This window comes from Juglans microcarpa x Juglans regia, chromosome 4S (assembly GCF_004785595.1).
Source record: "Juglans microcarpa x Juglans regia isolate MS1-56 chromosome 4S, Jm3101_v1.0, whole genome shotgun sequence".
In the NCBI taxonomy this organism is placed as follows: domain Eukaryota; kingdom Viridiplantae; phylum Streptophyta; class Magnoliopsida; order Fagales; family Juglandaceae; genus Juglans; species Juglans microcarpa x Juglans regia.
Window position 1 is genome coordinate 2,106,959 of NC_054601.1, and position 17,343 is coordinate 2,124,301.

Genomic DNA, 17,343 nt, shown 5'->3' on the forward strand with positions numbered 1-17,343 from the left:
TAGTACTGGTCTTGGCTTGCTTTCTCTGCAACAGTTTTTTTAGGATTTTTTCCTTTTATTACTTTGTTAATTCGGGTCTATTTTGATGAAAATGTCTGAATGGAATAATCTTTGATAGATTTGGATTTTTTTTTTTTTTTTTTTTTTGTTATTTTGTTAAACATGGATATAAAGTATATGTTGTTCAACATGAGTGTAAGCTGGTTGCAGGGGACTTGGTTTTGTTTTTGAAAGCTGAAAATGATTGACAGTTATGCAGCCTCCTATCTATAGCGTAAATCTCTTCTTTGTATACTAGTAGTGAAGCTGTTAAAACTGATTGTTTTTTATTTATTAAATTGGTGTGGTTTATGGTTAACAGTTATGCACCCTCATGTTTGTAGCATGTATATAGCTTTAGATAGCAGAGCATAGCCCTTTGTTTCTTTTACTTGCATTGTTGTGTCTGTCTTTGTGGATAAGGTAGGATAAGCTATAATTCTCTTTTGACAAAACATGAAACTTACTTCTATTTCTGTTTATCGCTTGCAATAATTGTAATTAATGATAATGTCATAAATTATAATACTTCCTATGGTCATATAAAGATAGCATCATCTGTCATGATTCTCTACTTATGTCCCCAAAGGTAAAAGTATTCAATTCCATTCCTCCATACAAGTACATGGGTTTATTCTGAATAGTGAGTAGATTTGTCTTGTGATGTGTGACTCAGATTTAATGAATTGTGAACCTAACATGTGTCTATCCTGCATTAGGTGTGGATTCCTTTCACATGTAGGTATGTGGGTAAAACCATTTCTTGCATTATACGCCCTTCATGTATTTCCCTTCATAGGAACAGGTATTTGGAGTATCATGGTTTACTAAATTGGTTTTGAATTGCTTTATTAAATGGTTTGGTTGATAGATTGAGTTTGATATTATGCATTCTCTTGTGCAGATGCTTGCTCTTGATTCACATTCGTATTACCAATCTCAGTTCAATGGGACTGCCATTGAGAACTAACTGCAACATTTGAGAACTAACCCCAAAGAGCCACTGAGTTGGAATACTAGAATAAAAGTTGATGATAGAAGACTATGCTACTGATTGTAAATTTGATATATTGTAATTTTGTAATTTTTGTGTTTTATAATGTAATGTATAAATATAAAATAATGTAATATGTAGTGCATTGTGTGTTGCATGCATTTTACATGATGAATATTGTATTTATTTTCTTTTGCATGCATTTAGTTAAAATGGTAATTAGGTTGTAACTTTAGTTATTTTTTACATAAAATTTAGTTTTCCATTTTGATACATTTTTATCATTATGGACAATGTTCCATTAGTATTATGCTTTTTAACAAAAATATAGGCTTTTAAATAAAATTTTTAAAAAAAAATGCTTTTAAACATTACCTTTTTTTTTTTGATAAAAAAAAGTTAATAACATGGAATTTTGTTAAAAAAAAGAAAAGAAAAAAAAAAATTCGAGTAGAACTTGGAACTCGGATTTTCGGGTTTTAAAAACCCGGATTCATCCAGCTAGATCCAGGTTCCAGCCCCGGTTATAACGGCTAATCCGAGCCAGAACTCGGCCCGGGTTTGAAATCTGAGTTCTGGGCTGGGTATACCCGGATACCTGGTTTGGAACCCGAATGAATAGCCCTAGGTATAGATTTTACCGCATCGTTATTTTATCTTTTTGAATTTTATACTCAATATGCTAAAGATATATGATATATACTCGAATGACAAATATATATTTTTTTTTCGTGATACATTTGGAGAGAACTCTAGACTTACATGAAAGTTGGGATTAGGGGTGAAAACTGATCAATTAGGCGCAGTTTTTGGGCAAAATTGACGCCGACCGATAGGGAGGAGAAACATCGGTCATCTCGATGCCGTCAGTTCTCTGGTGGTTCACGGTTGGCTCAACAAGGAGCTTCGTCTGAGAGAATAGAGAGAGAGAGAAAGGGGATTAGAACTGAAAAGTGAATCGGAGAAGAAAAAGGGAGGAAAAAGATGACCTTATTTCGAAATTATGGGCGTCGTGCTACTTAATTTTTTTAATACATTATGAATAAAACGACATTGTTTGGTTTAATACCAAATGACGTCGTTTCAATACAACTACATTGTTAGGGACCTCGGTCAAGCTCTAAATACTATGATCTCCACGCCTAGGATCTCCTTGAGATGACCGAAAGCCCGTTCCTCTCTTGCTTGATTCTCGAACAATGGTGGCCAAGATGACCACTTTGGTATGGTGAGGTTAGGTGTTTAGGCTTGAATTGATGAATGGGATAATGGAATGGTTTGATGAAGTGTATGGCTACAATGGTGGAAAGAGGCACACAACAATGGAGGGTAACTAGGGTTGGCGCCACTTAGGATTTTGGATTAGGATTTGGAAGATGGAGGATGGACGGCTAGGGTTAGGTTTAGTGTTTTGGAGTTGGGTGGCTAGGGTTGGTCGAGTATGGCTAGTGAGAAATTTTAGGAAAGTTTCCTAAAAGATTGGGATTCAATAGGATGTGTATGGCTGGCTATGGGACTTTGATTGGGTCAACTAGGGTTCCTAAATTATAAGAACACTAGTATGGCAAGTGGAGTGGGCGTCTAGGGCACATCCGAATTAGGCAAGTAGTAGGCGAATAGGACTTTGCACCAAGTAAGAAAGTGTATTTCGGCTAGGGTAAATGGATGAAGCAAATGAATTATGGAAAGTTGACTAACACTATGGTTGGTCGACTTTTAGGGTTTATTGGATTTGGAAGAGCAAAAATATGATGAACACCAAGAACATGATGAAGAACACTCAAGAACAAAAGTATGAAACTTAAGAACTTAAATGAACAAATAACAGTAACGATAATTCAACACTTGATTCACGAATTGCACAAGAATTGAATAAACCTCATATATTAATAAATACAATTTGGATTCACGGATTGCACCAAGTTGCAAGAAAACAAGATAAATGAATTAGACCTATTAAATGAATTGCAAGGTGTAATCCTCTCTTTGGGATTCACGAATTTCACCCAAAAAGACCAAGTGCAAATGCACCGTTTATGATACTTAAAAACTTGAATGAACAAATAACAATAATAATAATTCAACACTTGATTCACGAATTACACAAGAATTGAATAAACCTCATATATTGATAAATACAATTTGGATTCGCAGATTGCACCAAATTGCAAGAAAACAAGATAAATGAGTTACACCTATTAAATGAATTGCAAGGTGTAATCCTCTCTTTGAGATTCACGAATTTCACCCAAAAAGACCAAGTGCAAATGCACCGTTTATGATCTCTTAAACAATAGTCTTCCCTCTAGGAGTTTTGCCAAAAGATTCTAAGGCAAATGAATGAAGTTCTATTTATAAGCAATACAATTTGGAAACCCCCAATAGGTCTCTTGAAAATAAATAAATAAATCAAACTAAATAAATAAAATAAATAACATGATAATGGTCATGGACCAAGTCTAGCCGTGGCATGCATGGCCCATGGTGGCCTAGGTTAGTGCATGGTGGTATTCGGGCTAGTCCATGGCTAGGTAGTGTGACATGACTTGCTGATGGTGAGCCATGGTGGTGCGTTGCATGTCCCAGGCTAGTGGCCTAGGCGCTAAGGCTGCAAGGCATTGGCTGGAGCCATGCGGTGGATGGCATGCCTGGTGGGCATGCCACTGGCTTGCTCTGTAAGACACGGGCTGGAGCCGTGCGCTTGATGGCATGCCATGAGGCATGCCACTAACCTTGCTGATGTGCGGCAGGGCTGTGCGTGTGCGCGCGCACGCGCACTGGGTGGGCTGGATGTGTCGCGCATGGCCTTGCGGCACATGGGCCCGTGCAAGGGCCACCCGGCCCATCAATGTGCGCATGGGCCTACGCACTAAAACTCGCATGAGCGCGCGGCGCGCTGCTGCGTGCAATGCGGTGCGCATGCGGGCGCGGCCTAGTGTTGCCCGCATGGCTGCGCGCATGTGCGCACGGCGCATGCCTGCACGCATTGCTGCGCTCATGGGCGCGCAGCGCATGACTACGCGCATGGGCAGACGCTCACTAACCTCGCTGGCCCGCATGCTGGGAGCCCCGTGTGTGCTATCACACGGGCCAAAGCATGCATGCATGCTGGGCGCCCCGTGTGTGTCACCCCACGAGCCAATACATGCTTGTGGCTAGCCAAGATGATTGTCCCTACCATGACTAGAGCATGTGTGACATCTCTAGAGACAACTCAACGTGGAGGTCTAACATACATGCTTAAAACGACGTTGTTCTACTTAACTTAAGTGAAATGACATCGTTTTGAGTACAAAATATATAAAAAATATAAATAATTTTTTTAATTGGTTAGTTTAGCAGTTTAAACCAAGTTCGAACTTGCGCCGAACTGGTCAATATCGATTTTCTTTATTTGTTGCTGCACATTGACTGGTTCTCCACTAATTTCGACTGGTTTCATGCTCCGATAACTGATCTGATCTCCGGCCGGTTTGGATGGTTCCTTTACAACCCTAGTTGGGGTTATATGCCATTAAGCCACCTTTCGCGACAAATATTTGAACTTTGAAGAAAGGGTAAAGGCGTAAATATGTGGCACGCTTAATGGTAAAGACGTAAATATGTGTTGAAGAAAGGGGCTAATAGCCGTGTCCGTTGGTTATATATTGATCAACAGGCCACATCCTGTGATCATTGAGTTAGGGTTTTACCCTGACAGAGGATAAGCCATCGCCGCAGGGCCAGATCTGAGTTCGGCTTAGGTTTTCTTGCCCGGTTTACATATGGCGTAAAAAGCTCATTTTGCGCTTCCACAATGATTATTCCACTGGGTTCTGTTTCCATCATTTATGGATCGACGGAGTATCAATTCCGGGAAAGTATATTTCAACATGGGACTTGAGTTTGGCTCTTTGGCTGACAAATACCGTGCCATAGAGATGAATATAGTCCCCATAATAAATTTTCAACCTATCACCCTTATTCGTCACGACTCTATTAAAGATGGCGGATTTCTTGGATCTGGCTGATACATCTTTCCCTGGGTTTTGATCTTCTTATTCCAGAATGATTTATTTTTCAATTGCTAATTTACTCCTATAATTTTTGTATGAGTAGTAATTCAGGCAGCCTCTTTGCCAGATCTAATGGCAAAGAAGGTGTTAAACTGCTCGTAGATCAATGTCTTTTGCTCTTCAGACTTGCTGAGATGTCTTTGAAGCTGGTCTAGTAAGCTCAAGTACATTCTTTTGTTTGTTTTTTCTTCCCTAGTCTTTCAGTGGAACCACGAAAATGCTACTGTCGTTGATAGGAGAGTCCTTGGTGTTCATAAATGATTTGTGTACGAAGCTTTAGATTGTTTAGATTGTTTGTAGAAGTTGAGTTGAGTTGAGATGATAAAATATTATTATTTAATATTATTATTATTTTAAGATTTGAAAAAATTAAATTATTTATTATATTTTGAATTAAAATGTAAAAAAATTGTAACGATGAGTTAGATAAATTTAACTTTCAAATAAAGCCTAAGCTTCAATGCAGGAAAGCGTACCAACTGTGTGATAAAATTACAACCTCCGCCAATTGTTTTGATAAATGTAATGATATCCGTTTTAAGTTGTTTTGTCCAAAGGAAATAATCTTCTCATCGGATGCTGCCGTGTGCCGAAGTTGTTTGTCCTCCCCATGTAGTGTGTTGATTATGTGAGTGACAGCATCCCGTTGATGTTTCAATACAGGGCCACACCACATCCCGTTTGGTTTGGCACTGATGACTTCGGACTGCAGTGTTTTCCATTGTCTTGCCGGAACAAGCCTTAGTTTGCCACGACTTGATTAAGCTGAATATCCGCTCCGATCAATTTGAAATTTAGTTACAAATAAACTATAGTTTCAAATGGTTTAGAAAAGTACTATCCCGTAGTTCAAAACTCTTCAAGCGCTGCAACTATGAATATTCTTCAATGTACAGAAAGTTAGGGTGAAGAAATTCCAATGATGTTATCTACTAATATCTGGGACTATAATATGCAATGCAGACGCCTGAAAGATGTTCGTGTATTTAAGGGGACTGAGTATTTATCCCGAACATTTTTTTTTTTCCTTTTCCGAACAATGAACTCTATACTTGAATGACCACAAGGCTTGCCAAAAATGAGCAATATCCTCCTATTGTATTTCAAATGAAGTTTCTTTTACATGTGAAACTGAATTATCACTAAGGCATGAATATTTTGATTTACGTTAAGATGTTCAGCAGCTGAGTGCTGGGAAATTCTTTCATTGCTAAAAACTTGTGGTTTGATTGACATAATCTTCAACCTCTAGTCTAGATTAATTTTAAAGGTCTGGAGTCGGAACTCTCTTCCTAATGTATCAAAAAAAAAAAAAAATCTTTCTTCATAGTACCAAAACTATCTCTAATCCATACGCACTCTCACTGTCATTGATCGCAAAACACCAATTGCCCTCCCTTCTCGCACAATCCCTGTTCACCAACGGAATTAACTACCTTCCCGTAACCATACCTCAGAGGCACTCTTCCCATCACTTTATGGAACTCCCTTATGCACTCTCCCCTCCTCTTCCTGTGCGCTCCTCTCCTACTACTCAGCCCCACCTCCTTCACTTCCTCATCCATCGATCCCCGGCGTTTATCACGGCCGTCATTGCGTGGATCCCCGTAATCTCTCGCCTTCTCAGCCCTTACCAGTATGGGCCCTGCATTCGTCTCTTCAGCCACCACAAAGTTCATTAGGATGTCCTCGCAGTTGCGCATTCGATCCACGATCCTCCTCGCCTCCACCATTGTCGCCCCACCTCCACAGCTATACTTGAACAGATACTCGGTTTTCAAGATCATGAACTTGGTCAGCATGATGGAGTACTTGTCTGGGTGTACCGTGTAAATCCATTCCTTCCTCGACAGATCTAGGTCGTGCGATCTTACGAAGAATCCGATCAGACGGTCCCGATTTGATCCCCAGATTTTGAACGCGAAACCGAACGATCGGTGGTCGACCTCCACGTCGTCGTCACAGATCAGAACGGCTTGGGTCCCGATAGAGAAGGGGCGGGAGAGGAACCGAGCGTTGAGGCTACTCGATGGTTGGCGGACCAGGGAGATCGGTGCCGCGCCGAGGGAGGAGACCGAGAGATTTTGGGCCAATCGGTCTATGGTTTGGACTGGGGTGGCGGGGTTTCCCCAGAGGACGAGCACGGAGGATACCAGAGGGGACCCGGCGTACGCGGTAGTCAGTGACAAAAGGAGAGGGATGCGGGACTCGGAGTAGCCGTTGATGAGGACCGTTACCTGGTCAGACCGGAGCGTCCGTGGGTCCCGCTGGGCCGTGGGATCGCATGGGTCAGCGGGTAGTGTGCGCAACGCATTTACGGAGAAAAAGAAGTGGAGGAGGAACATGAAGGTTCTTACTACCTGATTCATCTCCATCGGAGCAACCGCGATCAGCATCATTTATATACTGCATCTAGGCGAGTGGCAATTTAGATATAAATGGAAGATTGGACTGCATATATTTTGGGTGGCAGTCTTGTTATTTTCCCAGAAATGTGGGGTTGGTTTCACAATTGGTATTTGTTCCGTAACGTTATCGGATAGATGGATGCGAGGAATCGGTGAGGGTCTGCTTTGTGAGAAGTGAGTGAAAGCTTACGAGCTGTAATGGCGATCATGTGTATGGCCCCCGGGAAACTCAACTTTTTAGGGGTTTTTCCATCTTCATCGTCAAGGATGAGGAGTTTCTTATTGAAGCCAGCCCATTGCGCCCCACTCCAGCCAGTCCAACCACAGGTATAACTCAATTTAGTGCTTGAGTAAGAAATTAGCGCATGGACCTTATTGGAAGTTTAACTGACCACCCACTTTCTCAAGGTCGCACGAGCCTGAGCATTCCACACTATCTAATTATTTTCGATGTGATTATTTACGAATTTCGAAACTGGAGTAGATGAATTATATTGTATTGCAAATGCGGATGAGAAACTGGGACACCAAGCTTTTAGACTTTTCATTCTCCACTTATGTTTTATATATCCATGCCAATCATTCACTAAGAGGTTCTCCTCGTACTTGATTTTCTGGACATGAGTTTGATTAGATATCAAACTTTATATCCAGCCTATGAGTCCTTTGTTTAAGTAATCTGATTGATTATTCCCTTTCGTCTCTCTTTTCTAACCAAATAGCTTCTGCCAGCAGTTGCTTAATTTTAATCCCAAGGCATCCTTCTTAATTCTTATACCTTGTGGAATTCCTCTCATGGCATCAAGCCAAGATCATGGCACATTGGCACCGGCTCTAAGTCACTTTTTAATGTCTTGTTTCTAATTTCTAAGTTGGGGTGGTTGTCGGGTCCCACTCTTTGTAAGTTTTGATATTATTAATATAAATCATCCCCATTTGCAACTTATCAAGCGATCAATATCATCGCCATTTGCTTAAAAAAAAAAAAAAAAAAAGACTTCGTAGAATTCCAAAAAGGCATAAGAGACCAACTTTCAATTTTTATTACATATACGGAACTCATAGGACCCCAGATGGGCTTCTTTGGTCGACGGGAAGCCTATAGCCATGGGCTTGGAATCAGGAGCATGTATTTTAATTGCAACCTCCGCTTGTCTTTAGGTATTTCAATGCTCCTTTAAAAGCCCAAATGCTTCTAGTCAAGCTATCTTCTCAGTCCAGGCCTTAATTTTTAGCTATCTTCTCAGTCCAGGCCTTAATTTTTACTTTCTAAAGGTTCGTTTTGACTGTTTTAGAATTTCACTGGTACTACTATTCCAGCGACTACAATTTAGCTGCCAATTGTTCCACCGCTAATTGAGACAAGATTTTGGGATAGCTTTTTTTATATAAATCTTAGATTTCATGCCTTTGCGCGGCTTTCCTGTCTATTATTTTGGTGCTATTGTGAATTGTGCCATCATCATTACTGACAATTTCTCCGGTACTCCTCATCATCAAAAATCATTAATGTTGTGTTCACAAACGTGATCTTGTCTTTCTTTCTGCTTGATGCCTTCTAATTTTTTTACTTTAAATTTGGGCTAAGCTTGGTGGCCCACGAGATGGATACAAAAAATATGTTAATAACAGGAGATAAAGATTCTACTAGGATGATCCATAAGTGGAACAGTTCTGTGGAGACTAGAGGAATTCTAGAAGAACTGATTTAAACATTGATTAAGATTAACGTTTTTCCTTCATTATTTTACAGAAAATTTGACATGCCACAGAAAAGCTGCTTAATTTGTGTTCACTTATGGCTCAAAATTCTTACTCTAGTCCAGTTGTTTTAAGATTGATGCAGGAATCATCTGTGAACTTTGCAATGGTAAAGGATGGTTGCTTTGTGATTTTTGCAAGGGCCAAAAAACCAACGTGAAATCTGAAAAAAACCGGATCTACCGTCGATGTCCATCTTGCAGAGCTGTAAGTAGTCCACTAGTGCTCTCTCGGCTGATGAATAATACTTGAATGACCTAGTTGATGCATAATGCTATTATGATTTCATGAAAATATATACTCTAGAATGGTGGAGAATGATGCATTGAAACATGGAAGTTCCAAAATATTTCAAGTCCTAGTACTAAACATGACGTATCATTGGCATGAAGATGAGATAATGCAATGGTGGACCTTTTTCCTCATTTTTATGCTTGAAATTTGGCTGCAGATTGGATACACCTTGTGCTCAAAGTGCAAAGTTTTCAAATGTGTCACCTTTCCAAATTATAGTGATGATGCAGACCTATCCTCTTGAGCTTCTAAACTCATCTGGTTTGCTAGGATGATCCTATGGTTCAGAGGTTCTACACTGTTGGTGTTGGGTTTAATTGTTTGAACAAATTACTTTCTGTTTCTCGTCTTTTCCCTCTCTGCGATCTTCCCACTCAAGAAGGTTATCCTTTGCTTTCATTCGTGTCACTAATTGGCAAAGCAAATGAAAAGGAATTGTTGAGTTTGAGCCTTTGTTTCTTTTTATTGATGTGCTTCGAGTTAACTGCCACTGAAAAGTTGTGGTTGTCATTCTTAATACAGATTGTAGCATTAATTTTAATTGTGGAAATATCTTTTAACGGCATGGGCTGAGTCCAGGAGGGCCACGCCCTCTACCTCCCCCTTCTTCTGAGGTAAAGTAGCTCCTTTGAGACGGGCCGGTGTATTGACTGTTTAGTGGTAGTTTGTTTTAGCTATAGAGAGCTTTTTAGAATCGTGTGGTTGATATTCTTTTACTATTTTTCGATGGATTTCATACCATTTATTTGTTTGTACAAGTTAATAGCTTTTGAAAGTACTCACCCATATAGAGTTGCATACGAGTGAATAACAAAGATAATAGTCCAACAAATATATCAGTGAACACAGTGAATAAAAAACTGTTTGTGCTTGCTTTTCCCTTTTCAATTCTGTGTCTCATGTCAGCAACAATGCTACTGGCCCAGCAAGATTTCTGCACGATATTGATGCCTGCCCTTCGAGTCCGTCCATTGAATATCTATCTTGTATTGGGGATGCAAATCCATGTTTATGAACCAAACTGCGACTTTATCCCTTATAATATTTTCATTTTTATGTTCTTTTCCGTCTTAATTGGGTGTCCAATTGATGCACACTTGCGTTCGTAATTGTATCCATTCTCTCATATTTGTTCTATCTTTAAGCCCCATGATGGGCTTCTTGCCTAATTTTACAATTTCTTTCGTGTCCCAACATCCTTAGCTTCCGTGAATTCTTTTGGAGAATCTTCTTAACTTCACTTTTCTTTGTTGATGTTCATTTAGTTGATCACACTCACGTGTTAGATATACCCTGTTCTTCTATTTATTGATAGACTTTGAATCCTTATCATTTCATCAATGACTTGTTAATGTTATAGCTAACTACTAAGTGCTTTCTGAGTCGTCTACTAAAAAGAAAAAGGTCCAGTCGGCAGCAGCCTTTTGTCTGCCATCTTCTGCACGAAACATTGGGATGTTTTGCTAATTATAGTATGTTAGGCGACAAAATATTAGAGTTAGCGCCTTATAATATGTAATTAAAAAGGCAACTTCTAAGAAGGTACGATGATGAAATGATATGCAATAAGTTTCGCTCATATATATATAATATATGTATATGTACTTATGTATGTATGTATATATATATATATGTATATATTTATATGTGCACATTGAGTTTCATAGACTGGGAAAAAAGAAAAATTTCACATTGATCCGAAATGCTAGTGTCTTTATTTTGCTTTTCGGACAAATGATTTAATCAATTTATGACACTTAACACCTAAATGATTCAGAATCTTTGCTAAGATTGCAGTTTCAGCTTAAACCCTTCTTTTGCCGGTTTAAGAGTGCGAGGTTACCGATTCAATCTGAAGTATCATAAATTATGACAAACTTGGTTTTGAAACTGACAAGATTTTTTGGGAATTTTTTAATTGCTGTATTTATTTTTTAACTTTTAGTCAACAGAGTTTTCAGTCAGGTCATGCAGGAAAACAGTTTATTCACTTTATTGTGTTGCCATTAGATACTTTCCATAGAAGTCATAGATTCGGTCTCGTTTAAGAAGAGGAGGTAAACAATATGATTGAGCTGGCCTTCTGTTAAGTTGACTATTAATTACGAGGTGCTCAGAAGAAAAGGAAAAAAAAAAGAAACTACATGTGTACTAATCCGGTTGTTTTGTTAGTGGTGATTAGTATAAAGAATTAAGAAATATGCATCTTGGCCCTCGTTTATCCTTCTTTGATTTCTTACTCATTTGTGCTGTTCAAGGGCACATATCCATATACTCTTGACTGTTGCATTATTACGCCGGATATCAAGTCTTTTTGAGAACCCCGACTTCCTGTACTGCCAAACCTGACCATTCACATTAGATGATAATTAATGTTTGCACTATGAGAGCATTCATAATGACTTTCCTAAAACACAATTTTTTTATCAAATATAAAAAAAGTTATTCAAAAGTTGATTCCAATAGATTTTGTATTTCATCTTTATTATACTCTTTGCTACAGTAATTCTGCTATATGTAGATGATATTGTTCACAACTCTAAAATATTTTAAATTAATCTCTCTCCTATGAGTTTTTTTTCCCACTATTCAAAAGTTATAATATTTTCATTTCAAGCTTTCTCTCTCATTTTTTTTTCTCGACAAGTAAAGTATTTATAGATAAACTAACGGATATAAGATACAAGTTCAGTGGGGTAGGAATCCCCTACAGTCTTTCTAAAGCCAACACGCATTACAACACGCATTATCAATTTATATTTTGGTTTAACTTATAAATTTGGATTAATTTAAAATAAAATATAATTATATGACATTATATATTGAGAGATATTATAAATATTAATAGATATGAGGATGTCATTAATAGTTAGAGAAAATATTTGAAATGAATAAAAAGTATTAAAAAGTATAATATTTAAATGAAATAAAAAAAAATAGATAAATTAATATGTGGTATGTTGTAAAAGTTAAAATGTAAAACAGAAAAAATAAATTTTGATAATATATTTTAAAGGATAGCATGAACACGCTATTGAGAATGCTCCAATTTTACAGATGGATTAAATTTCAGATATCGTGTGGCGTTTGTTTTCTTGGATCTCAAAAAGTGGCCTTTAATTTGACTAATCTGATATAGCATCATCAGCTTGAGAATATATTATGTTTGTAATTAAATAATTATTGTCCTCTCCAATTTATAACATATGTGTAATTATTAAGAGAGCAATGAACCATGCAGTTATGAAATACGTAAATATTGTATAATTATTTTGAAAAAAAGTGTAGTCTGTTATTAAAAAATTAATTTTTTTATATGTAGATTTCGTATATATTCATTTTTTTCAAAATGATTGTACAGCATTTACGCATTTATAATTGCGACTATCATTTCTAGAGTTACCACTTTAATACACACCTGCATATACATATTTCTGACTGTTACATTAAACGGCCAGGATACTCCCTCTTTCTCGAAACCCAGCTGCCATTGTTTATTACACGTGCATGAGTTTCGCCGTGAAGAACAAATGAAATTACGTTTAGTGAGACTAGTTGGGATTATGCCATACTTGCAAACTGGGACAAAGTTTTGATCTTGTTGCGATTTTCTAACTTCTGTTTCTGTTTGTTTCTTCACACAATTACATGGGTAAGTAATTTTTACTTGATGAAAGAAAAAAAAAATACTATATTTTTATTATTATTTTGGGAGTTAGGAGGATTGATGATTCGTGTTAACACGTGATTGAACTTCTTGAGGGGTTTGAATTGGATAGATGCATGTGAGTTTTACATAATAAATGTCTGAGAATGTGCTATTTTGTAAGCATCTTTTTCAACTTTGCTTGATCTGAGTGCAAATGGGTAGTGCATGGTATATAATATAGTTATTAATCATTAAATATATCATTTGGACACTTGCTTTCACAGCCAATCACATAGGATACTGTTATTGCAGATTGAAATGTGATACAATATTATTTTTTTTGGTTTAGCCTTGATGGACTCAAAGCTAGAAGTGGTTTCCTAACGATGAAAGTGCATCTAAGGGAAGTACTTGTACAATTATTAGCTCTAAAATAGGACAATTCCGTAGGACTTCTTCATCCGTATAGTACTGATTCCGGGATCTAGCTAGTTGTCTTTTCCTGCACTCATTGAATTTCATATGGAGCCATTCTCGAAGCCTATGATCTATTCTTGACCTTTATTCAACCAACTTATTATAAATGTCAAGTGGCAGTGGTGACATTTTCTCTGTATTTCGAGATTTCGTAATCAAGAGTAAAAGAGTATCGCACGTGTCCGTATTCTGAAATGAGTAAATGTAAATAGAAGTTACTGTTAAGAGCAATCATTTTGTATACATGATGTAGCATCATCTAGATCACATATCTCCTAAATCTAAAATAAAAGAGTAGAGAATTAAAAGCAGTCATGTAGTGAGTACAAAGTGTGCACTGTTACAGTGACTTCTCTCTAGTATTACTCTTCTGAAATAACTAATAATTTCGCGATCTCTATTGCTCATCATCCCACACTATATATTTTATATATCTTAAAATTAGTTATTATTATTATTTTTTATTCTTATTAAACTAATTAAATTGTTCTACTTATCATCTATAAATCACATACTTATTACAAAAAAAATAAAAAATAAAAAAAAATTAAAATAGATTTAGTGTGTGGTGTATAGGAATGATAAGTATAATTATTCTTTAATTTTGTGCAAACTTTGTAGTACTCTAGTCCTTGGTAGAGAGGTTGTTTCCAACAATACTAGTTCAGCATGAAGGAAAGCAGATCCGTCTAATTTGTTTTTATAGATGAGATGAGTTGAAATCAAAATTAAAAATTGAATAAAATATTGCTAACTAGTTCAGCATGAAGGAAAGCAGACCCGCCTAATTTGTATTCGTAAATGAAATGATTTGAGATTAAAGTTAAAAATTAAATAAAATATTATTAAAAAATATATATTTTTTAATATTATTTTTACTTATAAATTTAAAAAAATTGAATTGTTTATTTTATTTTATTTTATGTGATAATTTAAAAAAATTATAATGATTAGATAAAATAAGTTAAAAATTTTTATGAAAACAAACAAGCCGTTAGTTGATATTCGCTTCACAGACGGGTACTCTTTTCCGGGAAAAATTATTTTTTTCCCTTTGAAACCAAATTTTTAACTTCTTCCCTTTGTGCTCCAGTTCTTTGAAAATAGAAAAACAAAATAAAATAACAAAATCATTCAAATTGTTTACACAATGTTTGGTGTTTGCTATGCTTCACTAATAATATTCAAATAGCTAATAACTTATTGTTACAACTTATTAAAATCTCTCTCTCCTTCTTTCTCACTCTCAAACATGGCCGTCCCTCCTCTAAAGAAACGACATGAAAAGGTGTCGTCAAAAAAAGAAAACTGAAAATTTCAAAAGTTATCATCTGCACATTGGACTCTGTGGATGGTGAGAATGAGGAAGCCGTCCAAACCTACATTCCTGCATGAAGAACACGTCCTTCTTTTCCTCCACCATCTTCAAAATATTCTCGAAAACAGGAACTTCACAAGGAATCCTCAAAACACCCGTCTGTTCAAACCCAAACTCCTCCTCCGCTTCTCTAAGTAAAACGTGAAATGCAGGGTGACCCAAACACTCGGTCGGTATTACAAATCTCTTTAGCTCTTCTCCAACACAAACGGCGAGATAGCCTTTCGGGACTCCATTAATGGCGGAGGCTTCCCGAGTAGAGCTGTTATCTGACAAAGAAAGTGTTCTTTTGAGAAACTTCATGCTCTTGCTGCTGCTGCTGCTGCTGCTCGTGGCTTTTGACGTGTTGGCAAGCTTTCTCCACTTCTTGAGGATCTGCCGAAGCCTAACAATCTCTCTGATTTTGTTAGACTTCTTCGAATCCATTGAGATGATTGATATCTGTTTCGATCTGAAGCAGATAATTGATATTATTTTTCTCCCGGTAGAGTTGCTTGCAGTTGTCTATACCAGCTGGATATGCTCCCAATTTATAGAGGTTGAGGGAGCTTTGAAATTCTTAACCAAGAGGGATTAAATTATTTAAAATATTTCCAATTAAAAAAAAAAAAAAAGTACTTCGTAACCAGAATCGATGTTAAAAAAAAAGAAAAAGTAAAGCTTCTCCAGTTTAATCCTGGTTGACCAGTTAAGCAGAAATCACTCTCTTTCTGTCTCACCCATATGGGGGTTTGTGTATTTAAAAACATTAATGACTGGGACCGAGATTCTGGAGAGAAAATTAAGATATATCCTTGAGTACTTTCTGATGCAAAATCTGTGATTGGTATACGAATTCGTCATTTTCCAATGCAAACCGCCCCAACAGTCAAGGGACCTGGTACCATTCAATTGTACTATTCAGTCTTGTTTGTTTATTTTTATTGCCTTGATTTAACAGCCTTAATGGTGGTCTTGGAACATGTTATTGAAGACTCCAAGGGGATCCCACGTGAAATTGATTCCACTTCTAACCAAGCACGCTGCAAAATTGTGATTTTTGTACTTTACAAATGCTATTTACCACATGATTAATATTAATATGTGATTATTTTTATTTTATTATTTAAATATATTTATATATTAATATATGTGTGTTTATATAGAATGATAAAAATAATAAATAACATATTATTAATATATAGTATATAAGATGATAAGTATAATTTTTCCGGTGAGGTGCTCGTCGGGCACATCAAACTTGGATAAAGTACTGATGCTTCAAACCACCGACTCCCACTGGTTTATATTTAGTTCAGCTCTTTTGGCTCGGAGCTGGACAATGTTGTGTTCACGCATTTATTTTATGTAGAGTTCCACCGCCTTAAAATTTATTATTCGCGTAGTTGCTGTTGTTGTTGTATATTTTAAATAATTTTTTATTTATTTAAGTTGTTGATGTATATAAAACTATTTAAAACAAAATTAATACGCCTCCAGTATGTGTAATAGGATGAGAAAAGATATAGACGAATTCTAAATATATAATAATACAGGATTAATATAGTTTTAAAGTAATTTTAAGATGTAAAAGTCTCCTGTATTTTTTTTTTTAAATAGTAAGGCCCACAATTTAAAAATAAATTTTACAAATTTATCTAATTTTTTGACAAATCTTGACAAAAAATCATGACGTACGACGATGGGAGAAAGTCCGCATTTTTTAGATGTTCCAGACGTGGCTTTTGCTCATTGCATGTTGATGGATCGAGGATCATGCAAATCCTCTGGTACCGCGTCATGCAAATAATATATTTAAATTATTAAATGAGAAGTATTAAAAAGATTATATAAATTAAATTTATAAATTCATGTATCTTTATAAAATTTATTAGATTTACTTTATATTAAAAGTAATTTTACAATCTGATATACCATATCAAACTACATCATTTTGTGAGTTTACTTTTATGTAATAAAGTAATTTTATAATCTGATATATAACATCAAACTATATTATTTTATGAGTTTATTTTTATGTAATCTTTTTGTGATTAAAATATTTTTTTTATTAAATTGCACGGCACAACGTGATCCTTACTATATTATTCCATTAATTGAGGGAGAACATAAAATAATGTTCTAACATGGCTGTTCATTGTGTGATTATTGGGAGGTTAGAGATTAATAAGTCTCTATGAGACGTACCACATCGTCAAACATTTATTAAATTTAATTACATTCAAAATACATAATAAAATTTGTGAGAGAGAGAGAGATCCCATGAGGCTCAAGCTTGTTTTTGTTTT

At 36.3% G+C, this 17,343-nt stretch overlaps 3 protein-coding genes and 1 non-coding gene across 5 annotated transcripts; 2 read left to right on the forward strand and 2 right to left on the reverse strand.

The window, feature by feature from the left end:
• The first annotated feature begins 5,137 nt into the window (after positions 1 to 5,137).
• LOC121263892 lies at positions 5,138 to 5,259 on the forward strand. Its single transcript, XR_005940378.1, has one exon. It is a non-coding gene; the product is annotated as a small nucleolar RNA snoR77 (small nucleolar RNA).
• Positions 5,260 to 6,131: 872 nt separating this feature from the next.
• Positions 6,132 to 7,487, reverse strand: LOC121263579 (glycosyltransferase family protein 64 C3). The gene is made up of 2 exons (XM_041166543.1): positions 6,350 to 7,487; positions 6,132 to 6,268 (listed from the first exon to the last, which is right to left on the reverse strand). The coding sequence occupies exon 1, from the start codon at positions 7,485 to 7,487 to the stop codon at positions 6,456 to 6,458; it is 1,032 nt and encodes a 343-aa protein (XP_041022477.1). The 3' UTR covers positions 6,132 to 6,268; positions 6,350 to 6,455.
• A 199-nt stretch (positions 7,488 to 7,686) lies between these two features.
• On the forward strand, positions 7,687 to 10,309 carry LOC121263580. Of its 2 annotated transcripts, none has more exons than XM_041166544.1 (3): positions 7,687 to 7,823; positions 9,333 to 9,464; positions 9,709 to 10,309. In XM_041166544.1, the coding sequence occupies exons 1-3, from the start codon at positions 7,695 to 7,697 to the stop codon at positions 9,793 to 9,795; spliced, it is 348 nt and encodes a 115-aa protein (XP_041022478.1). In that variant the 5' UTR covers positions 7,687 to 7,694; the 3' UTR covers positions 9,796 to 10,309. The 2 variants fall into 2 exon arrangements, with proteins under 2 accessions (XP_041022478.1, XP_041022479.1); XM_041166545.1 differs by having other exon boundaries at positions 9,399 to 9,464.
• A 4,492-nt stretch (positions 10,310 to 14,801) lies between these two features.
• LOC121263581 (auxin-responsive protein SAUR72-like) lies at positions 14,802 to 15,989 on the reverse strand. Its single transcript, XM_041166546.1, has one exon. The coding sequence runs from the start codon at positions 15,479 to 15,481 to the stop codon at positions 15,005 to 15,007; it is 477 nt and encodes a 158-aa protein (XP_041022480.1). The 5' UTR covers positions 15,482 to 15,989; the 3' UTR covers positions 14,802 to 15,004.
• Positions 15,990 to 17,343: the final 1,354 nt, after the last annotated feature.